The sequence below is a fragment of the Neovison vison genome, chromosome 8 (genome assembly GCF_020171115.1).
Source record: "Neovison vison isolate M4711 chromosome 8, ASM_NN_V1, whole genome shotgun sequence".
In the NCBI taxonomy this organism is placed as follows: domain Eukaryota; kingdom Metazoa; phylum Chordata; class Mammalia; order Carnivora; family Mustelidae; genus Neogale; species Neogale vison.
This window is the reverse complement of record NC_058098.1, coordinates 106,736,580-106,759,975: the sequence shown is the minus strand read 5'-3', so window position 1 is coordinate 106,759,975 and position 23,396 is coordinate 106,736,580. Positions and strand designations below refer to the sequence as shown.

The 23,396-nt window shown below is 50.9% G+C and overlaps 1 protein-coding gene across 4 annotated transcripts; it reads left to right on the top strand.

Annotated features, from left to right (window-relative positions):
• The first annotated feature begins 1,119 nt into the window (after positions 1-1,119).
• IL1RN (interleukin 1 receptor antagonist) lies at positions 1,120-22,235 on the top strand. 4 transcript variants are annotated; one of them, XM_044261603.1, is made up of 6 exons: positions 1,120-1,195; positions 8,863-9,018; positions 17,165-17,216; positions 18,493-18,581; positions 19,718-19,830; positions 20,966-22,235. In XM_044261603.1, exons 2-6 carry the CDS (start codon positions 9,009-9,011, stop codon positions 21,176-21,178), a joined length of 477 nt encoding a protein of 158 aa, XP_044117538.1. In that variant the 5' UTR covers positions 1,120-1,195; positions 8,863-9,008; the 3' UTR covers positions 21,179-22,235. The 4 variants fall into 4 exon arrangements, with proteins under 4 accessions (XP_044117538.1, XP_044117537.1, XP_044117536.1 ...); XM_044261602.1 differs by lacking the exons at positions 1,120-1,195; positions 8,863-9,018 and adding an exon at positions 16,979-17,022; XM_044261601.1 differs by lacking the exons at positions 1,120-1,195; positions 8,863-9,018 and having other exon boundaries at positions 17,043-17,216.
• The last annotated feature ends 1,161 nt before the right edge of the window (positions 22,236-23,396 follow it).

Genomic DNA, 23,396 nt, shown 5'->3' with positions numbered 1-23,396 from the left:
TATTTGACAGAGATCACAAGTAGGCAGAGAGGCAGGCAGAGAGAGAGAGGAGGAAGCAGGCTCCCTGCTGAGCAGAGAGCCCGATGCGGGACTCGATCCCAGGACCCTGAGATCATGACCTGAGCCGAAGGCAGCAGCTTAACCCACTGAGCCACCCAGGCGCCCTTTTTATGGCTTTTGATACATGTTTTGATACATGTTACACAATCACCTTCTGAAAAGTTTAGAACAATTAGAACATTGTTGGCATCAAATTTCAGTGCAAACTCATCAGTATTGGGAAGTGGGGTTTTCCTAATTTTTATTCATTCATTAGGTATAAATGACTTATTTTAACTATGGTCTCTTCGTTAATGATGTCAGTTGAACATTTTCTACATTTCCGTCTTCCATTTGACTTTAGCTTTTTGCAAAATTTCCTTTGTTTACTGGTCTGCTCGAATTTTATTCCTAAAATAAAATTTTTCTTTTCAATTTGTAATGGAACTTGAATTCAAAATCACACATGGGAAAATAAACAAATCTCTCTTTGGGAATTTACAGAAAGGAAGGGATGGACTAAGAACTAGGACAGCAAAGGACTATGAAAATAAAAAATAATAAATTTGAGTTTATTTTCATTTTTGAAGTTCCTCCAGTGTAGTGATTTTTTTTTTTTTGAGAGAGAGCTCACATGTACACATGCACGAGTGGGGAGAGAATTGTAAGCAGGCCCCATGTCCAGTGGGAGCCTAATGCGGGGCTCGATCTCACAACCCTGAGATTATGACCTGAGCAGAATTCAAGAGTCAGGTGCTTAATCAACTGGGTCACCCAGGCGCCCCCAGAGTATGATTCTTAACTTGTTTTTAGATTATACATCTTTTTGAGATATGAGTCCTTACCCCAAAAATGAACCTGACCTATTGCATAAAACTTAAATGAGTTCATGGCCCTTCTCAGGCCTCTCCACTGACACCTCTCAGCTTAAGAGCCTTTGTTCTATAATAACTGTTTTAACTAAAAAGTTCAATTCATTATTGCTCATTTTTGTCTGTCTTAGCAAAAAGCTTTGTTTGGTGTCAGAACGCTAATGTTATGAATAAGTCATTGTATTTCTTTTCCTTTTTTTCCCCCAGAGTTTTGCGACTGTCACCAGTGGACTTCAGAATTCCCAGAGGGAATTTAACTTCATGACTCATACCTCCAGCTTCAGGTATGACATGATCCCAGCAATGTGGGAAACTCAGAGTCTGAAACACAATTAAGATTGAGGCCCCTACGACTTCAGACTTACCAGATTCAAAATTCTAAATAACATGTTTGAAATACTCAAAAAAAATAAAAACCAACAAAACTATATCAAAATGTGAGCAAGAGAGAAAAATAACAAATGACCAGGCAGTTTGGAGAAAGAACTAAATTGAGTTTTTAGAAATCATCATTCTCTTCAAAGTGCTGAGAGAAAATAAACTGTTAATACAGAATCATATACCTATTAAAACTATCTACCAAGAAAAAGTAACCCATAAGGATATTTACAGGTAAATAACAAATGAGTTTACCACCAACAAGCCTTCACTAAAAGAATAAAGAGTGTTTTAAAAAGAAGGAAAATGATTCCAGAAAGAAGGTATATTAGTTTTTTATTAGCTGTTGTACCAAATTGCCACTAATGTTGTGTCTCAGAACAACACAAAACTATCTCCCATTTCTTCAGTTCAGAACTCTGATCCAAGTCTCATTGTGTAGAATCAAGGTGCCAGTCAACAGGGCTTCTAGAGGTTCAGGAGACAAACTGCTTCCTTGCTTTCACTACCTTCTAGAAGCTTCCTGCATTCCTTGACTGGTGGCCCCTTTCTCCATCTTCAAAGCCAGTAATGGATGTTGGGTCCTTGTCACTTGATATCACTCTGACTCCTTTTCTGTCTCCCTCTTCTACTTTGAAGGACCCTTGGGGTTACATTGAGCCCACTGAGATAATCCTGAAGAATCTCCCTATTCTAAGGTCAGCTGATTAGCAACTTGCTGAGGTTTTCACGCTCTTCCACAGTTTGCACTTTTGGGCAGAAAGAGGTTCATGTGCTGGCCAGACATTAACGCTCCCGGTACTCCTGTGGCACTGGAGCAAGTTCTTCACCTGGTAGGAGGCTGACAGGTGTGCCCAAGAAAGCCACAGTCCTTCCCCTTCCTGGTTTCCAGTTACCCCCACCTTTGGACCTCTGATTGTCGATTGTCAAAAGCCTCTGGTTATTGAAGGGATGAAAACCTCACCTATATAAAGCATCTGGCATGATGCCCAACACAGGTGGCCATTTCACAAGTGTTCCCTCCTTCCAGCCCCTCTGGGAAAGTCCGTTTTCTCTTGGCTGGGCCAGCTCTTTCTTCCATCGTGTCATCAGATCCATACTAGGGTCCTGTTGGACATGCACTCTGGGAATTAATTCTTGGCCTCTGTTCTGTCGACAGACTTCTCTGTCATTTACCTGCATCCGTCCATTTACCAAAAGGAGGTGATCGCACTGGCCCTCTACCAGCGGGAGTACCTGAAAGATTTAGGTTTCTGGCCATCCTCCAAGACTGGGAGTGGTCTTATATCCTGCCATTTCTTAGATCTCTTACTGTTCTTCCTGTGAAATAAGAATTCCATCTATTATTTGTAGAGGGGTTAGCGATTCATAAAGCACATCCAGCAAAACGTAGATCAAATATAAGAATCCCTATTTTAGAGCTGGGAAAACTGAACCCCAGAAAGGAAGAAAGGCTCCCCTGGAAAATGGTCAGTGACTAGACGACAAGTGAGGGTCTTCTGTGTTGAGGTTTCCTGACTACCCATCCAGGGCTTTGCTTGGGAACGAGATGTTATGGGGAAGCAGGGTCTGAGTCAGACAACTATGAGCCTCAGTTTCCTCATTTGTAAAGTAAAGATAATAGTAAAACATGCTGAAGTTGTGGAAATTCAGGCAGCTAGTCCCTTTGGTAGCATGGTGGCTGGCATTGGACACTGCCTGCTGTAGACGCTTGGTGGGTCTGCCCAGGCCTGCCCCTGCCCCAGGACAAAGGCCTGCACCTGCACAAATCATGTCTGCTCTCCAAGGGAAGCCTGCATCCAATGACCTTTCAGTGTTGGGTGTGGAGACCCGACTCTCTTGCCAGGCCCTCCCTAGCTCCAGACGTCTGAGGGCAAGGGCTGAGCCTGTGTTCTGACAGCTCAGCTTGCCGACTCCCTCGGCTTGGTCCTTCTTTATTCACACCACGCCGGGGCAGATCCTGAGCTAACTCCCCAGTAAGTACCCTGTGCGCTAGTCTCTGTGTCATGCTTAGCTCTGTGCGCATACATGAAAATCAGCCTCATCAGGTGTGAACCGCAAAGGAGACTGGGTTTGCATGGAACCATCTGCACAAAGTCGTCCTACCAGCGTAGCAGGGAAGCTGGACTGGGTTAAGTGTGTGTCCTGTGTCCTTGCAACAGACTAGGATGGGCAGGCTCTCCTGGGTCCTAAGTCCATGACCCTGGCCCCCTGTCCTGGGACCTGACAGCTGGGGAAGCCTCCAGGTTGGGGCAACCCCAGAATCTGGGCCGTTCTGTTCCTGGGTGCAACCTTCTTTCCCCAGTGATGCAACCCTTTGCAACAGACCACAGGGCAATCGTGTTCCTGTTACTGAGCACGGAGAGGCTTGCGGCTCGGTCTCTCCAGGAATTCTGACGCACCGCAAGTCCCTGTGGTTGGAATGCTTCTTTCCTCATAAAAGCCCCGGGCCTCAGAAGAGGAAGATTTCTTAGGGGACTAACATTTGAGGTAGGGCTTCCCAGGACCCAGCCACCTTGTTACACGAAACACCCAACAGAGAGATCCACTTTACCTCAAGTTATTTGGGGAGGGGGAATAGGGCCCCTTAATTACCATCCGCTCCCCAACTTCTCCTCCCCCAGGTAAGCATACAGTGAAAGAGGGAAAATGCAAGTGGAACTCTTGCCAGCCTTTTCCCCACTTCTTTTTTTTTTTTTTTAAAGATTTTATTTATTTATTTGACAGACAGAGATGACAAGTAGCGGGGTTCGATCCCAGGATACTGGAATCATGACCTGAGCTGAAGGCAGAGTCTTTAACCCACTGAGCCACCCAGGTGCCCCCTTTTCCCCACTTCTAACCAGACTGCCACCCCAGTGTCCCCTGTCAGAATACTGGAGCCCCTAATGCTACCCCAAATCTAGAGCCCTTGATGACATGGATGGGTGAGTGCCTAGAGGCCAGGGGCTCTGTGACTCGACAGGCTGCTGCCGCTGCTCTTGCCCTCGAATGCTACCTCTCAGCTCTGCTTTGCCTAAACCCCTTTCACTGTGGAGCTCTTCTTCCTTCCTCCTCCCCTACCTGTCTCATCTCGCTCCCCTGGCTGCTCCCCCAAGCCTGATTAGGGTGCCCCTGCTCTGTGCTCCCACAATACCCCGTGCTTCTTGTATCCACGCACATACCACCCTGCGATGTAGTTTTCTGGAGGTGGGAACACTAAAGCCGTGAAGACAAGGACACACCTGCCCCACTTACCTCTGTCTCCTCAGGATCTAACATAGCCCCTGGCAGTGGTCGGGGGGCAAGGAAGAGGGCAAGTCTTCATCGAGTGGATGCACATTAGGTTTTGCTGTGATGGCTGGTTGTTTTCACAAGGGGCCAAATCCCACCTTGAACTAGCTGGCAGCTTCTACAGTTTGGCTGCTGTGAGAGCCAGAGGAATTTCTCCTCTCGCTGAAGTTCAGCTTGAACAATACCAGGAGGATTCCCATGTCCCAGGCATTGTGGCTGAGGAGGTCTGAAGGTGGGTGGGCTGAAAAGCAGAGGCAATTCAACACCATGAGGCGAGGGAGCTGGCAGATGAAACCTCAGGCCCTGGGAGCCCGGGATCCCTGTGGCAGAGCTGTGTGAACTGCTGTGTCCTGTGCACAGATCTGGGGAATGACTTCCCATTGTCAGCCGGTGCCTTGCTGGAGTCTGTCCCCCTGCATTTTCGTATGGATTCACTCCTCAGCTCCCATCTGTGTTGCTTGTTGGCTTTGATAGGATTGTTTCCTTGAAGGCTTTGGTCATAGGAGGCAAATGTGCTTGAGCTAGCGTCCGCCATCCCGGGGAGTGTGTGAGACGGGACGCCGTGGTAAGAAGTGCAGTCAGACCTCGTGAGAGCCTCTGCCCGGCGGCAGGGAGGTGATGAGCTGTGAAGCCAGCCCCATTTAGCTGCCAGGCAAAGCCCTCTGCCTTCTCACCTCCACATCTGTCTGCTTCATTCTTCCCTCCCCACAGAGCACGTTTCTCTGCCTCTCTGCGCACCTGCGGCAAGGGGCCGCTCGAAAGCGTATGGAGCTTCCCCAGCTCGGAGCCTCTGTCTGAGAGCGTGTCGGCATGGCCAGGCCTCTCTGCATTTGAGTTCTTGCCTCCTGCCAGTCAGCTGGTGGGGAGCAGCTGCTCACCACAAGTCCAGTCAGGGGACAAGGGCAGGTACATTTATCTGTGCCATGGCCTGGGGACAAGGGCAGGTACATTTATCTGTGCCATGGCCTGGGGACAAGGGTAGGTACATTTATCTGTGCCTGGCCCCAAGAGTTGTGGTAGAGGTGAGAGGGGTACTTCGCAGAAGAGTGGATCATGGGATTAAGCAGAATCTGCATATCTTGACCTTGACTGAGGTGAACTTGTGTGTTTCAGTGTGACCATTTATGAGTGTCATGCTGGGAGTCTTATTCTTTCATACAGGTGTATGAGTGGGGGGGGGGTGTGTATGAGAGAGAGAGAGAGGGAGAGAGAGGCGCCATGTACCTGAGTGGCGGCTTCCAATCTCTTCCTTTACTCATTTGTCCACATGGCAGGTTCTGTGCTGAGAGTCAGGATTATCATGGTGAACAGAACAGACACAACCCTTGCTGTGACCTGCCAGGGAGATAGATGTCACACAGAGGGTCACACGAAGGAAGTGTCCGGGCTGAGGTCTTCAGGGTGAGGTTAGTCTGCTAGTCGGTGGGATGGGGCAGGGAAAGGTGTTCCGTGTGGAGGATGAACATATGTCAGAGGCCCGAGGCAGGAGGAAGAGGTGATATTGAGAAATCAAGAGGCCTGTGTCGCTAGAGTTCAGGGAATAAGGGGGGTTGTTTTGCAAGCAGAGCCTGGGTTTTGTAGACTCTCACAGATCCTGCAAGGACTAGCGTTTATCTAAGATCACGGGAAACCGCTCAATGCCGGTTCTTTTCTAAAGTCCCCTCCATTGCTCTGACCTCACGTAAACTTGCAGGAAGTGGGCTGCCCCCTCAGTGCCTCTTTCCCCTGGCTGCAGTGAGGGGCTCTCTGATGCTTTTAGTCTCCTCACAGTGGACAGGGACCCAGCCATCGAGCCCAGCATATGACTTCTTCTTGGGGACTTGACATCTCTCTTGTTAGGTGACCTCATCCGCAGCTGTCTCAATCAGAGATACGGGTTCTGAATAACATTGATCCCCCCATTCCTGATGCCTGCTCTCCTTGTTACCTCCCGCCTCCGCCCTGTCTTCTCTCTGTCCCCCACCCCCTTCTTCCTTGTGCAGCTGGCTGGCCCCGGGCAGGTTGGTGCTGGAATGAGTGCTCAGTCATTGTTGTTGGAGGTGGAGTAGCTCTGTGCTCTGCAGAAGCAGCCCTCCTCCAGCACCAACGGCCCCCAGCCACCAGGAGTTCCCAAGGTCTCGAATGCCAGCTTTTCCCATAAACACAGTCTTCCCCATCTCCGGGGCGTTTTGGCTCTGGGCTTCTCAGGGGCTCTGAGTGCCCCAGGCAGGCCAGTTGGTCTCTTAGATATTTGTAGCTTTGGAGGAGAGGTGGTAAGCCTGGAGAGGAGAGCTCTGGAGTGGGCCAGGCTAGTGGGGTGGAGATGACCTCCATCTTGGATGTGCCCCAAGTCAGAGCTGGCCGGGGAATGCAAGCCCTGTGCACCGACCAACATGCCATCCCCGGCCCTGACTGGCAGCCTCGTTTACCATCTTACTGCCTGAAGACTGGCCAGGCCGTTAGCTCCCCAGGAAGAATTCAGACCCTTGCTCTGCAGAAGTAATAGGTAACGCTTGCATCATGCTTTCTGAACTCTAAGCACCCATTAGCTTAGCTTCCTGAACTCTAAGCACCCATTAGCACCCATTAGCACCCATTAACTCTTAGCACTTATTAGCTCAGTCCTCACAACCTCCCCACGAGCTGGGGAGCAGTCATGTTCTCATTTTACCAATGCTTCCAAGATCACCCAGATGTGGTGTGTGAGGCCAGGACCTGAAACCCCAAGCACGAGAGCCTGCCTCACAGAGTGGTCCTCCCGATGTTAACTGACTTGGCCGCATCTTGATGAAACGATGGCGGGTGTAGGCAGGTTCCCCTGCTGCCCAACTTTCCAGGTTTACAAAATTAACTTCCTGATTTGTTTGCAAATTGGCATTTCTCTACAAAAACTGCTTCAGAAATTCCCAGCCCAATCTCAGAGGCCTTGGCATTCTAACTGATGAGCCAAGGCTGCAGAGAACAGGAAGTGAGGGCCCTGTGGGAAGTCCCAGCGGTCAGGAGTCCCTAGGGAAGGGCACCCTGCTCTCCTCTGGCTCTCTGTACCTCCCAGCCGACTTCAGGCCCTGTGTGTTGAGTGGAGGGACCCTGGGAGCGAGCCCAGGTCCCAGAGACAGGGTAGGGGAAAGCGAAGCCCTCCCCCAGACCCCCCTTGAGATCCCTTCTGCAAGTGAGCAGGGTCTTTCCTTCTCCAACAGAAGAGACGGGTTTGAAGGTGGCCAGGAGGCTGGCCTGCCCCTTCACTTTCTTCTTCCCCTGTGCCCTTAAACCCCATCTAGAGCAAAGGCCTGTTTCAATGCTACAACTTGTAACGCATTTTACAGTCTGCATGCTATGTCTTCCTCCAGTCTGCCCCTGCTCTAAAGGACACTTCCAGAGTCATACAGCTGCTTAGCTGCAGGCCTGGGGACAAGATCCGGGACTTCTAGCTTGTCAAGGAAGCCCTTGTCACTGCTCCCCATGCATCAACCCAGACGGTCTTAAGGATCCCGAGTTGTCTGCTCCCTGATGGTGGGATCCAGGGGCACGAAGCTAGAAAGCAAGTTCAGAAAGGCAAAGAAGAGAAAGTTTAGGGCATAGGGTCTTGGAGAGAAGGTGGGAGAGTATCCAGCCTTGTGGACAGTGTCATGCCAGCTGCTGGGGTGGGGAGCCTGAGGGTAACTGGAAGAAGGGTTGGACACCCTGCTGCTCCATTAGCCTTGTCCCCACTGTATGAGCCTCCACATGGTCCCCAAATAAACCAAGAAGATCCCCACCCAAGGGCCTTTGCATTTGCTGTTCCCTGCCCTGGGATACTCTTCCCCTTCTTTGACATCACTCAGGTCTCAGTTCACGAGTCACCTTCTCAGACTGGCCTTCCCTTCCACTTTATGTAAAACATGCGCTCATCCCTAAGTCCCTCAAAAAGAGATCATGCTTCTGATTTCCCCTGGAGCACATACTGTCCTACAAAGTTAGTGTATTTGTTTACTAGTTTCTTGTCTGCCTTCCTCCATTAGATAATCAGGGACCTTATCTGGCTTTCCCCCAGTGCCCGGAAGAGTGCCTGGCACACAGGATTAAGTCATTCCACGTGGTCTGGATGAAAGAGCACACGCACGCGTGAATGGGCTGCAGTCGGCTTGAGCACAAAGTGGGGTGGGCACAAAGGTCCAGCCTTGCTAAGCCCGCTCAGTTCCTCGTGTGAGATCTCTGGCTTTACAGATATAAGAACCAGTTTGGCTTCTGTTAGCCTGAGTCACCCTCTTGGAAGCTGGGCTTGGCGAGCCCTTGCATGGGTGTGTGGAAGGCAGGCACAGGCCCTTCCTCTTCCTCTCTGCAGGTAATCAGGAGGGAAGGAGCAGCTCCACCCTAGGAGGTGTGGTGGCACAGGTAGTGCCCACTGCTTCTTCTTTCTGTGCAGCAGCTTGGTCTGGAGCCAGAGGCTGGACGGTCTCAGAGGACCGCGGATTCTATGAGGCCTTTCCCATGGCTGCAAGTAAGTTTCTTTCACTCCTACTTTTCCATCTGAAAAATGGTGGGGGAGGAAATAGCTACCATTCGTGTTTACCAAATGCTCTCAGACTCTCAAGAGCAAGCTTCCAGGGAGACGTCAAGGGCAGGTAGCTCCAGGCCTGTCTGGGAGACCTGGCCAAGGGTGAGGCAGCAGCAGGCCCCACAGATGCTGTGGGGCCGGGGACACTAGCTTAATGCCTGCCAGGCCCGCAGGTGACAGAGGGGGCACACCTGCTGCAAGAAAAATCCTGGAGCTCTTAGAGTCTGTAGGCCATTTTCCACTGGTGAGAGAGACGTGGAAATTGGGGATATATTTCTGTCCAATGAGAGAAAGAACCATGTGAACTCAATGAGAAACACTGACAGAATTGGGCACCAGGTCCCAAGATCTCAAGGGTCAGACGCAAGTGCAGGGGCCGGAATTCCGTGGCTACACCTGATTCGTTCCAGCGGATGGTTGTCTCATGAGGATGCAGGCTCAGGTGGTCAGAATTTCTCATTTTTTCAGGAATAGTCAGATATTCCGATTTCCTTCAGCAGTATTTTGATTAAATGAAACAACAGAGTGAGCAAAGAAAATATTCAACCTGTGGGCTGCTACTGGTTTGCAATCTCTGCTTAAGATCTGTGTGACACAGAGAAAAGAACTTAAACTTGGGAGTCTGAAGACCTAGTTTCAAATTCTGTGCTCGACCTTGAATGGGTGAACTGTTTTCCTTTCTGGGTCTCCCTCTTCTCAGTATCAAGAGGAGGCTGACCAACTCTCAGGGTCTCATGGGCATGGTTATAGCCAATTCTCCCATAAGCTGGCAGACCAGGTGCTCCGCTGAGCAATTAACATGACCCATCTCTTCTAATCCTCACCACAACCCTATGAGGAAGCACTAAGACTGTTTACTGTTTCATAAGTGGGAACTTGGACAGAGAGGTTAAGTAATTTGCCCAAGACCAGACAGCCACTCTAAGGGGAGGAGCTCGGGTCCACTGCAGATAGTCTGTTCCAAATCACCCTATTGTGCTCTCGGGTGCAGAGACTGAGTGAGCTCATGCAGGAAGAAGGACTTTGTAAACCACAAGCAGTTTTTCCAAGAGCAGCAAATCCTCCCCTTTCCCTCAGCAGGTGAGGCAATTTCCAGTGGAGTGTGTTAAAATGTCAGCCCACGGTCTTACCCTTCTTTCAAATGTGTACAGAGGACACCATTCCCAGAACCAGACAGTGATAGAATGTGAAGGAACCTTTATGCTTAAAAACAGTCCACTTGGAAGTATTTTCAACTGACACATGGTAGGCGCTGAGTAAGTTCGAGTTCAGGAGACGAGGGCATGCAAGCCCAGTGAAGACACCATGTTTTCTGGGAGGCCAGAAGCCGGGCTCCGAGAAGGGAGACCATGGAGACCATGGAGAGATTTAGGGTTTGCCTCAAGGTCTGGGAGCTTGAGGACAGAGGAGCAAGGACCAAGTGGAGTGTATACCTGGGACATGAAACTTCTCTCACTGGCCCTCTTCCTCCTTTCTAACACCACTGACCTCACAGCTAAGGAGCGTGAAGGTGAGGCAGGAGGAAGAGGACTAATAGCCTAAGTTTGAAACCAATGTGGAGCTACTAGAGGCAGACCTACCTTGATTTACATAGTTGGAGGAAGTGTAAATGGCTAAATTAAAAATTAACTTGATCCGAAGGGGAGTGATTGACCAACGTTGCATCTGCTGCGGTCTCTTTTCCTGCGTGGAAGACTAAGGCTTTTGGTTCTTGTGTGCTTTATCTACCTATGTTATCTATCTAATAAAATGGACCACATCTCCACTGGGTAGGACACAATGATGGGCAGCTAATCGCGCCTGCAATTTGCAGTACTAGCCACCAGATGGTATGAGCACATTTTTAGGATTTGTATTATAGGGTGACCAATCATCTCAGCTTTCCGGAGATGCAGGGCTTTCCGTACTAACATTGGAAAGTTCTGGAAAAACCGGGCAAATGGCCACCTTAGTCCAAAACCAGCTATAGAGCTTTCTTGTTAAGCTCCAAAAGGTTTTCAAATCATCCTTTCCTTACTACCAAAAAACAAACTTGTTTAAAGTTTAAATTGTTTCTCTAGAAGACGTGAGTTCCAATCAAAAGGAACGCCGTAAAAGCAAATATAATTGCTGCTTCTATTCCCTGTGCAATGAAGCAGAGAGGAAAGAGGTCAGTTGCCTTTCTGGCAGGACTGGCGTATGGGAAGGGATGCAAGAGCTGGGTTCAAATCCTGCCTCAACCACCATCAGGGGCAAGTGATTTAATCTTTCCGAGCCTTGATTTCTTATTCTGTGAGTGAGTGTAAGTATAAACCCGTCTTGAAAGTGGGTGTAAAGATACCCACCTTGCGCAGTTGTCATGAGGACTAAGTGAGATCCATGGGAAAGAAAGAGTACACAGCCTGAGCCCGAAGCACAGAAGGTAAGAAACCCAGCTGTGCCCTCCCCCAGTTCCTGCCCTGCTCCCACTCCCTCTCCACCTGCCTTTGGAGAAGCTAGCTGCCTTATGAAGCTGGTCACCAAAACCAAGAAGGCAGGAGCAAACATGTGCCTCTAGAAGGACCAGATAAGCAGATAAAGAATGGCTTTCGGTTCAGATCCATATCAGACCCGGAACTGCTGGAGCAAAAACCATCTTGGAAGACTTGGAAACTTGTACAAGATCCACAGTAAGTTTGCCATTTGGACCAGGAGGGGAGCATGCTTCTTGTGAAGCCGAGATTGATAACAGTTGACTTTATATACAATCTCCCAACAACTGTCCCCAGACCAGGAGGGCACTCAGGTGGGCCAAGACACCTGGGAGAACCTCTGTCTCCAAACCTGGCCTGTCGCCGTGGGCAGCTTCTCACAAGCTCCTGGGTTTCGTAAAAATCGACTTGGTTACAGGGCAGGTCTGGGTAGGTGGAAACTGACAAGAGAAGATGTGAGCTGGTATTTGCCCATCCTCCTCCTATTTGTACTGATATATTTACTCAGCTCTTGGAAAGAGTAACCAGAGACTTTGTACCATTATCTTAGTAAAAGTTCCGAAGTTTGGGCATGTGTGCTATGTGCTGTGCGCTGTGACGCTCATGTACGCAGGAGTAGGCTGAAGGATCTAAACGTGAGATCGAGCTGTTGCAACTTAAGGTGCACATCTGTCCGCCCAAAGCCGGCTGATTAAATTTTGATGAATGCTGTTTGTGTGACCTGCCTGCAGGCCAGCAGACACAGTTGGAAACGTTTATACCAAGGTTCACTGAGGTGTCCTGGTGAACTGGATTTGTCGGGATGGACCGCTGGCTGTGAGGGGGATGGGACCTGGGGGCCGAGCAGCTGGGCTGAGGCAGGGAGAGATTGGAGTTGGGAAATAAGGTGTTCTCTCCCAAGAAGGACCAAGAGCCGTCAAATCTCCCCATCTCTGTGGGGCGTTGGAGCCGGCAGGATCCGCTTGTGAGCATCTCTTCCCAGTTCTGCATTCAGCATGGTCCTGCTGGTGACTTGGGATCATCCATGGAGGGAGTGTTTATCCCAGAGAAACCAGCAAAAGCTACTAATGGGAACTTTTTCGGAGAAGCCAGCTGTCCACATGGACTAGCACAGCACAGCCCTGCCTTCAGGCTCAGTGGCCCCAGATCACACACCAGGTCTCATCTATCTGTCCCCGGCCCCAGGGTGATCTTAATGAAACAAATTTGACAGTGTCACTCTCTGATTCCAGGTTCTTTAAGATAAATTCCCTGCCCCTTGGTGCAGCATTAAAGGCCCTTCCTCCTCAGACTTCTGCTCAGACTTTTTCACAACTTCTGCCCCTACCCCCAAATGCTGTTTGGACTCTGCCATCCTGAAAAATACAACTCAAAAAATACACATTGGGCTCTACATCTGGCCCAGGGCCAAAATGCCTGCTGTGATAACCAGCAAAGCTAGCAAAATATATTTTGAAATAATCAGATGGCATCAAAGAATGACCAGGGCTTTGAAGAACTGCAGAGGCCCCGACAGGTGGAGGTCAGCCTGGAGGCCTTTTGGCCCAGGAAACATTTTCTGGTTTCAAAAGCCCCAGCTGAGTTTTGGACAGTCTTATGGGGTTGGACAGGGGGTGGGAGAGGATAAAATTTGTGTTTTATCTCCCACTGAGGAGAAGGGGCCCTGATAAACACCCCAGGTCTGGGCTGGGACCCTAAGGACCAGGATTGAACAGAAATGGAGTAACCTGCCTAGTTCTTGATGCCCCATTGTGACCACTGGAAGCCTGCTGGGGGGAAGGTCACCCGGAAGCACCCCCAGCCTCACTGCCCAGGGGAAGCAAAAGGGAATCATCTCTAGATAAAGACAATATGTCCAGAGCCTCAAATGACCTCTACAACGTTTGTTATACTACCGTGCCCAGCAGTCAATAGAAAGCAGCCAGGCATACGCAAGACAACCTGTGCACCAGACAGAAGCGGGTTCCAGAAGGACACGCAGCAGGGATTCAGATAACGCCTTGAGCAGGCATAGGCTTTACAAGAACTATGAATACTATGTCCAAGGATTTAAAAGACAAGACTGAAACTTTTGGCAGAAACCATACCCCCCCAGAAAAGGAAGCAGATGGCAATCCTAGAACTGAGGGATGCAATTAGCTGAGATTGAGAAATAGCATTTATTGAACCCTTCCTATGTGGATGGTGCCCTAGAGGCACCAATAGCGGGCTAGGGCTTGGTCCCAGTACAGCTTGTCGAGTGTCACTCCGAGGGCATGGTTGTCCTATTTCCCTCTGAGTGGGCCTTTGTCATTTCTGCTGTTACCAGGGCAGGGCAGAGCTCAACATGTAGAAGGCACTCGATGTCGTTTGCTGCCTGAAGCTCACAGGGAGAGCACAAGGTCTGAGTGGGAAGGCAGGGTCCACGACGCGGTGTGGTCATTGAACTGAATTCGGGAACTAGAGTGAGGGGCTGAGCACCCGGAACCGAGAATAAGTTTAGTCAGAGATTTCCTGTGGGCAGAAATCATAGGGACACCAACTATTTTTGATAAGACGGAACCAAGAGTGGAATTGTGGCCAGAAGCGTGAGGAGAGGGGAGGAGCCTCAGGTCCCCCGCTCACTTCCTCCCCCAGCCAGACCGTGAGGGCCTCCCCCTCTGGAGTCCAGCCCGGCGAGCCGAGCAGGGTGGAGGGAGTTAGGGGCATTGTGACTGACCTTTCCCACTTTACGTGGGGCGAAGAGGCAGACGCAATAGCTTTCCATTGTGTGAGTATCTGCTACGTGCCAGGGTCAGGGTTGAGTACACCGTGTGCAACATCTCAGTCCTCATGGAACCTGTGACAAGGCCTCAATTATCAGCCCGCTCTAATGGATAATGAAACTGCAGACAAGAGAACAGGGCGTGGGTGGCCCAGATCCTAAGTGGCATGGGAGAGGGCAGCCCCGGGTCAGCCTGACTTCTCAACCTGGCCCTAGGGACTCCCTCCTCCCCACCTGGAAAGACCTGCTAGGCCACTTCTCCAGCAAAGGTGGAGAACCCAGGGTTCTGCTCTCTGGGAGAAATCTGTCTCTCTGAATTTGGGTTGGAGACAGGGGAGCATTTACCCAGGAGCCACAGTGTGGGTGGGACCTTGACCTGGAATGCTGTCTGAGGGCAGGCAGGCAGGACGGAGCCCCTTGGGGTCCCCTGGGCAAGTCATCCTCCTCTTCCGTCTCCAGGGATGTTTTTCAAGGGGTGCTGAGGTGATATCGAGGAGGGCTTCAGAAGTGGCATTAAAAGACAAGAAGGAGAGAACTTAACTACAGTGGGGGCTTGCTGCCTTCCATCTCAGCAGGGGTGGTGACCAGTTTAGGCCCCTGATGATTCGTAGGTGTTCCAGAAATTATAACCCCCGATTCAGCAAATGCTGAATGAATGTGGCAAATAATCAAGCAGGTTCTTACCCATCACATCCTCCAGCCAGCCCTCCCCCAAACCAACAGAACTCCCCCTTGGCCCTCAAAGGTAGATATTCTTTCTTGCATGTGTTTCAAAGGCGAATGCCTTCCTCAAGGTCACTCATCTTGTGAGGACAGAGGGGACAAGTACAAGTCACTTTGTCCCTCAAAGTAATCACCCAGAGAAGTGATACAATTTGCAGAAATATTCCATTTGCTCTGAAAGAAGAGTTCTTTTTTTTTCCAATTTATTTATTTTCAGAAAAACAGTATTCATTATTTTTTCACCACACCCAGTGCTCCATGCAAGCTGTGCCCTCTATAATACCCACCACCTGGTACCCCAACCTCCCACCCCCCTGCCACTTCAAACCCCTCTGAAAGAAGAGTTCTTTAAAGATTTGAGAAATTCATCTGTAACCTTCATTTTAAAAAATCTTTTAAAATTGAGGTGTAATTGACATATAACATATTAATTTTTTTAAAAATTGAGATATAATTGACATATAACATTAAATTATATTTAATTAAAGTATAATTGACATATAACATTAGTGGTATACAACATAGCTGTTTTCACCTATCACCTGTTTTATATACATAGTTATACAAGTATCTTTTTTCTTATGATGAGAACTTTTACGATCAACTCTTTTAGCAACTTTCAACTATACAATGTAGCCATCTTCTTTGAAGGATTTTGCCCTCATTTGGACAATGACACCGATTTGTTGGTTAAAAATAAAGTCAGACTCATCAAGATCAGCTGTTGAACAGGATGACCACTGGCTGGGGGTCTGGGGACCCAGATTCTTGGGCGTACCTTTGCTGTTAATGCTCTGTGTGACCTTGGGCAGGTCCCTTTCCCTCTTTGGGTCTTTCTGAATGTTCTTCAAGACAGTGATAGGGTGGGTAAGACGACTGCCGAGCTCCCACCCAGTTCTCCAATGGTGTAATCTGTGCTTCTGCATTAACACTGGGCCCTCTGATTACGTAAAGCCCTTGTCCATGCTCTTGCCATCCATAAATGGGAATATGCATACCTTTTTCCTAACTTCTAGAACGTAGTAAGGAAAGAAGTTAATGCTTATGTGTGCTCACTGCAGGCTAGAATTTCTTCCTTCCTGTCTCCCTTCCCCTCTTCCTTTCTCTTTTCCTTCCTACCTCCTCCTTCCTCCCTCTTTTCACCCATAGAGGAAGACATGATCAACCCCACTCTGGGCACTGAGGCAGAAGGGGCAGAGGCAGAGCCCTGAGAAGTTCAAGGTCACATGGGTAGCAAATGGCAAGTGGCAGAAGTGAAATCTGGATCCATCTGTCCAAGGGTTGAGTTGACCCCATTTTTCCAAGACCATACTTTAAAGACGTGGATCCCAGGGAGAGAGCTGAGGTCGAAACACCTCTCAGGAAACCGACTCCACGGCAGGGGTCAGCGGACTTCAAACCAAATGCAGCCCAAAACAACTTCATTTACAAAAACTCAAGCTGCCCTGTCCTATTCTGAAAAACAGAAATGCCCTGTATTTGTAAATTGTGTTAGAAGGTAACTGGCTTATCATTTACAGATCACCTATCACTGTTTAAGTGACAATAGCTGAGCTGAGAAATCATGACAGAACAAACCCTAAAATATTTACTCTCTGGTTCTTTACAGAATGTTTGCTAGTCCCTGGTCCAGAGTCCAGCACAGCTGTCCATCCTTCAAAGAACACAAAGCGTCATGAGACTGTTCCGTGTGCTGAAGGGCCCCACCACTTGGCTTGTTAGAAAGGAGGATTTTTCTACTTAAATCTATTTTTTTTCCTTAAATCTATTTTTAAAAAGGTCAACAAACAGTCTCAGGATACCTGTCAGGCCAATGAGGGAGTCAGTTTGCATCGCGCTCTTCCCAGGAACTCAGTGAAGGGGAAATAGAAATCTGAATTTTGGGGAAATTGCACGGGGGAAAAGGGGAGGGAATCAGTTACGACACCCCGTTGCGACACTCAGCACGGTTGAAAGTGACAACAACAAGGGTTTCTCATTTTGGAAATATGAGGGCATTTCCGTTTCTCAGAGTAGGACAGGGCGGCTTGGGTGAGTGACTATTTTCTTTATAAGCGGCAACTCGGGGCCCGAAATGGCAGTGTCGTGTTGCCTCGCTGTGGCCGCAGAATGGACACCTGCAGGTATCCCCTCAGTTACCTGATCTCTTTCCTCCTTTTCCTGTTCCATTCAGAGATAGCCTGCCATCCCTCGGGGAAGAGACCTTGCAGGATGCAAGTCTTCAGGTAAGGCCGCCCCTGCGAAGGCATGGTGGACGGACGGCAAATGGAGCCACTACTGGCCGTGGGGGGCCACTGGCCTCCACAGTGACTGCAATCTGAGTTTGGGCTGGAAAGGGAGGTCCGTTATTCAGGAAAGGGGAGCCACATCCGTGGTCTTCAGGGAGTGTGTCTCAGAATATCTCAGACGGGCAGAACTTGGCCAGAGGCCTGGCTGATGGTCCCGGAGACTCTGGCAACTCAGTGAGCGACAGCCGTGGAGTCATGCTGAGGCTCTTGGTGGGGCAAGGCAACCAGAGGGAGGCCCGCTGTGGGCAGTGCACAGCCCGGAGGCCCAGACTGCCAGCCAGCCTTGCGGGTCTGTGTGGACATGATGGAGGACCCCACTCCTTTGTGGCCTCAGTTTCCCCGTCTGTGACATGGGGTTAAGGATAACCCTCTGCCTGCCTTACTGGGTTGCTGTGAAGATCAAAGAGCCCCTGAGCATGACTGTGATTTAAAAAAATTGGGCCAGGAGTTTTGTGAGATGTCACCAACATTGTAAAATTGACAGGCTATGGCTCTGTCCCCATGGGACCTCTGCCCTGTAACATCCTGGGACTAAGCCACACCAGGGTGACTTCACCCTTGAATCGAGTTCGGGATTCTGTGCGTGTGTGTATGTGTGTGCACTTCTAGACATGGGAACTTCTTCATGGGCTTTGCCTATGCCTCCTACTACTGACTGGGGGCTCTAGGAGATGCACCTCAAGGTCTCTAGTAGGAGACTCATCCAGGAGCTCAGAAGAATCTGGAAAGGTCCGATGCTCAACATGTGCAAAGACCTTTACATTTTGTCCAGCCATCCCTCACTGAGCTCATGAGCTCCCCAGATTCACCCGATGTTACGGGCATTGGTTGCCACACTTCACTTGTGAGGAGATGAGGCACAGTTCCAAGGTCACACAGGTGGGCAGCAGGGCACAGAGGGCCCGTGTTCAGGCTGGGGCTATGCAAGCTTGGCTCTCAGCCCTTCCGCAAGGGCTCGATGGCCACATGTGGCTGGTGGCTACCATGGTAGAATGTGGGTACACTGCTTTCGAGAGGTGACAGCTGGGCCTCCTCTTCGTCCATGTAGACCTCAGCGTCTCCTCCATGCCAGGGCTGGGCTAAAGCACCACACCTGTATCAGAAAGCTGAATGCAGGTTCAATGAGCTCTGGGGGACACAGGAAGAGTGGGGGGAGGCACAGGACCGGGCATACAGAGGTTGTTCACCATAGCGGGGGACTTTTGCATTTCAGAATCTGGGATATTAACCAGAAGACCTTCTACCTGAGGAACAACCAGCTGGTCGCTGGGTACTTGCAAGGATCAAATACTAAGTTGGAAGGTGAGTGGTTGCCAGGAGAGTGGAGCTGTGTGGGTCCTGGGTCACATTGGCCTGGAGTCTGTGGCTTGCTCCCCAAAACCTTCGGTTCAAAGTCCTAATTCCCGCTGGGTCTTTGTGGCTGAGTTGGAAGCTGGGGGAGGCCTGGCCACACTCGACGGCAGCCTCAGGAGGGTAGGAGAGTTATCTAGTTCTGGAGCCTCCACCTGCTGGCACGGTGTCCCAGGGCCACAGCTGGCAGGGAGAGGGCACAGAAGGCAAGGTACTCCCTTTCCCTCCATGACTATGAAGGCTTCCATGTTCCTTTGTTGTTCAGATCCTAACTACCACCCAAAACGAACGCACCACATCTAAGTCTGGGTTCTGTCCCTTATCCACGGACACCACATCAGCCATGTTCTGGTCCTTGTTCTATACAAGCTCCATGAGCTTGGGCAGGCTTCCCCCACTCCATCCCTCAGGGATGGATGGATCCCTCCATCCCTCCTGTGTCAAGTCTGGCGATGATCAGTTTTTCCTTCAGGGAAATGAGGCTGGCATGATGGCACCATGAGAGAGTCTCTGAGCATGAGCTTCCTGGGATGTTTTCACATCCTTGTTGCCTGACTTGGTACAATGGGATGGCTCCCACCCTGCCCCGTCCCCTTGTTCTCAGCTCCCTGCCTTGCCCTAAAAGAGTGTAAGACTGGCCTTTCCTGTCCTTCTGTTAATTCTCCTGAGGAACATGCCGAAGCACAGGAAGGCTGAGATTTTCACTACTATGTGAAGGCTCAGAGACTACCAAGGCCAAGAGGCAGGTTCAAAGTCACCCAGGTGCCTATAGACCAAGCCCCAGGGCCCAGTGTGCTATTTTCCTGCACCTCTGGAGACCTGGAGCACAGATGTCCTGGGGAGACGGAAGGACAGGAACCACACAGAGCAGAATCTAGGTGACACAGTCCTTGAAGAGTAACTCAGAGACTACTTGGTTTGATCTTCTGTTTGAAGGCAGACCAGGAAGATGGGGCTTTCCTGTCCTTCTGACCTTCGGAGTTTAGTTGGTGGGTGGGCGGGGTGGGGAGACAGAAAAATCTCCTGGGAGAGTCTGGGCTGCCTCCTTCTCTCTGTGCAACCTGACCCTGCCTTCTGCTCTTCCCCAGAGAAGTTAGATGTGGTGCCCATTGAGCCTCATACCGTGTTCCTGGGGATCCATGGGGGGAAGCTGTGTCTGTCCTGTGTCAAGTCTGGCGATGAGACCAGGCTCCAGCTGGAGGTAAGGACCCATCTCAGATAACAACCACCCCAAACCCCATAGCTGGAACAATGGCAGTAGGCTCTTTCTTGGGACTTGGGTTGATGAAGCAGGTGCAGCGGGCTGTGTGCTCCGCTTGGCGTAGCTCCCGTGCCTCCCGCAGCAGCATCAGCGAGGAGTTCTGCTGGGGGTGGGGGGAGATGATGGCTTCTCACTCCCCAGGCTGCTGTTCCACATGCTCTACCGAGGTCAGCGTGGGCCTCCTCACAGCATGGCTGCTGGCTTCCAAGCCAGATTATCCCACAAAGACAAGCCTCCATGTGCAAATGTGTATCAAACCCTCACTGACATCATTCAGCTCACATCCCATTGGCTGAAGCCAGGCGTGGGGCTAAGTCTAGTCTCAAGAAGGGAGGGGACTGGGAAGGATGGTTGCCTTGGAGGCCCCATTCTCTGTGTGCCAATCTCCTGCCCAGGGCCCCTGATCCACTTGGACTCGCCCTCTTCCAAGGAAGCGAAGAAGCTTCAAGATCTTTCTCTTCTAATCCTTATTTACTCAAACCCACCCATTGGCATCCCATCTGGGGCCCTGTGCTCCTTGCTCTCCGCAGTGTGAATGGGAAGAGATGGCTTTGCCTCAGGGGCTTGTGGGTCAGGATCTTTACTCAGTGTAAGTGGCTGTAACTAACTGGGGCACCGTCCCTTCCAACCGCAGGACAGGGGCATTCTTTCAGAGGGCGACTGCTCTGTGTGGAGGGGGGATGAGGAGGACGTTGTGTGTACTGTGCCGAATGTGCTGTGCTGACCTCTGCCCACCCCCCGTCCCCTGCCCTCTTGCCAGAGGCGCGGGCCAGGAGAGAACTCCGGCCTCCATGTGCACTGCCCTCTGCTGAAGACGCCATGTGTTTACCAAACGTCCTGGCCCAAGGCTAGAGCGGCCAGATTTCCCAAAGTCAAGGCGTGACTGTGGGACAGACTCTTTGTGTCACTGCTGTTCCGGACAGCCCGGGACACATGGCCAGCTGCAGGGGTCCCTGGTTAGTGTTTCTCCAGCTCCTTCTGTAGGCCAGCCAGGGGCCAAGTGTGAGCAGGGGGAGGGAGGCAGCACGGGATCTCTGGGCTCCCCAGCCCTCACTGCTCCTGTCTTGGCCTCCAGGCAGTGAACATCACCGACCTGAGTAAGAACAAGGATCAAGACAAGCGTTTCACCTTCATCCTCTCGGACAGCGGCCCCACCACCCGCTTCGAGTCGGCCGCCTGCCCTGGCTGGTTCCTCTGCACAGCACTTGAGGCCGACCGGCCCGTCAGCTTCACCAACACCCCCGAAGAGGCCATGACGGTCACCAAGTTCTACTTCCAGAAAGACTAGTGGTGGGCCCAGGCCGCACTTGCCCCATGCCCAGCACATCGATGACTCCACAGACACCTCACCACGCTGCCCGCGGCCTCCTGGCTGTCGCAGGGGCTGGGAGGGGCAGCCTTGGTGGGGTGGGCCCTCGGAAGGATGGCCAAGAGCCCCCGTGACAGGACTCTGTCGCCAGCCCCTCAGCTAAGTGACCTCGATGCTGCCTCCGTGGTAGTCTTTCTAACGTGCAGCTCAAGCCACAGCCCTGCTCCAGGCCTTCCGGATGGAAACCAGGCTGCTCGGCCAGCTGGCCCTCTGCTCTGCCCGCCATGACTCCTTGTCCTTCTCCCTCGCCCTTCGCCTGTCCGCATCCCAGATCCCTCACGCCCCACGCTGCCTCCCAAACCTTGTTTTGCAAACTGAGGCTGTTCTGTGAGGAAAACTCGCAGAGTCTGTGCCACAATGGAAGACAAGGATTTCCTTTTTCTTTTAAGCCAACTGCATCCAGTCTGAAAGAGAGTCCTTTATTTAGAGACTGTGGCCTTTCTGGAAAGGGGGCGGGGAGGGGGAAAGGAGCTCTCCCTTTTGGTTTCCCTGTCTTATTTTTGTAACACCCTAACCTGCAAAAATGAGAAATTAGTTTGTTATGCTGGTCCCTAGTTTTTCTCTTTCTGTCACGTTCCTCAAATCCGGCCCCCACTGCCCAGGCCGGCCACCATCTCCACTCCAGGCCTTGTACAGCGGCCCCCCACTTTTCCTCTCTCAGCCCGCCCCTCAGAAGCTCCCAGCTCCCAGGGTGCACAACTTTGGCTCCCCTGGGGCCAGGTCTCCTGGGAGGGAGGAATTGTTCTTGGACTATTTTAGCACTTCGGACCCTCTGAGACTTGTTCAAGGACGGTTGTGCCTCCGTCTGTCTCCCACCCCAGAGCCCCAGACTGTGAGCTCCTGAGAGCAGGGAGCAGGACCTGGGTGTATTTGGCCCTCGGCATATGCTCATTGAATGTGTGTTATGTGTGCAGAGTAGAAAGTCTGTACTCCCTGTGACTGAAGCTCTGTTTTACAATAAAATCTTGAAAACTTACCTACTTTGCTGGCTATGTCTTTGGCCTCGCCAGGCTTGGTGCGTGGAGAGCTTGGGAAATGAGGAAGCCAAGGGGCCTTTCTCAACCTGGGGGCTAGGCCTTGCTGCCTCTCTTCTGAGAATCCTTTCCTCCTTGGGCCTCACTCTCTCTGGATCTGTGAGAGCGGATCTCCCTGTCAGGAAGGTGGGTAGCACCACAGTCCACGATAGCCACCAACAGAAAACAATCCAAACATCCATCACTGAGGAATGAATACAGACATTGTGTATGTTCATATAAAGCACAGAAAGCGGGTGGACGGCAGTCGGCTGCATGCCACAGGGAGGTGCACCTTGACCACATGACGCAGGCTGTGGGAGTCACAATGGGAGTCACATTAAGCACTCCTGGAGCGCGAGTCTGTGGACATAAAGCTAAAACAGGACAAATACACCAGACATCCAAGTTGGACACAATGAAAACATGGATTATTTTACCAAGGCTTTGACTGGAATGTCTTATTTGAGAGACATGCGTAGACTCAGATATGACCAAACAGCTTTAAGGAACTACAGCTGACTATGAAACATGAAGCCATTAAGCCCCTTGGAAGTTTTGGCCTGCGACCTCACTTACAGAGTTTTCAGCAGCCTCACCAAATGAGTAAAGAATGTCACTTCCTGGCGGGTGAAGGACCCTCAAGATCACCCAGGACAAACTCAAAGGGCAAACTCAGCCTTTGCAGGGAGGGGTGTGCAGACAGGGGGTGCAAACAGAGAGAGAAGCAGGGACGGGCTGTGTCCGAAAGCGGGGCGGCTGGGTGATCCCCTGGGAGACAGAGGGTCAGATGGGAGCACCCGGAGGCTTTTAGGATCCAGACGACACTCTATCTCTTGGCTGCGGTTAGGTGGTTTTCTGGGTGTATGCTATATTTCACAATTTCAAAATCTAAAAAAAGAAAAGCCTTGCCCCTCTGGGGAGTGAGGAAAGGGGGCACTGGGAAATAATGAGATCGCCAGGTAGACTATTGAATTTGGCCCCTTGAGATGTAGGAGCTTAAGATCGTCTTCGGACCTGGCTCGGCTACCAGCCAGGCCAGCTGCCAGTGTGGTCCCTCCTCCCTCCCGGGTTCTGCTGACTTCTGGACTTGGTCTCTGGAGCCCTCGAGTCAGGCCCGACTG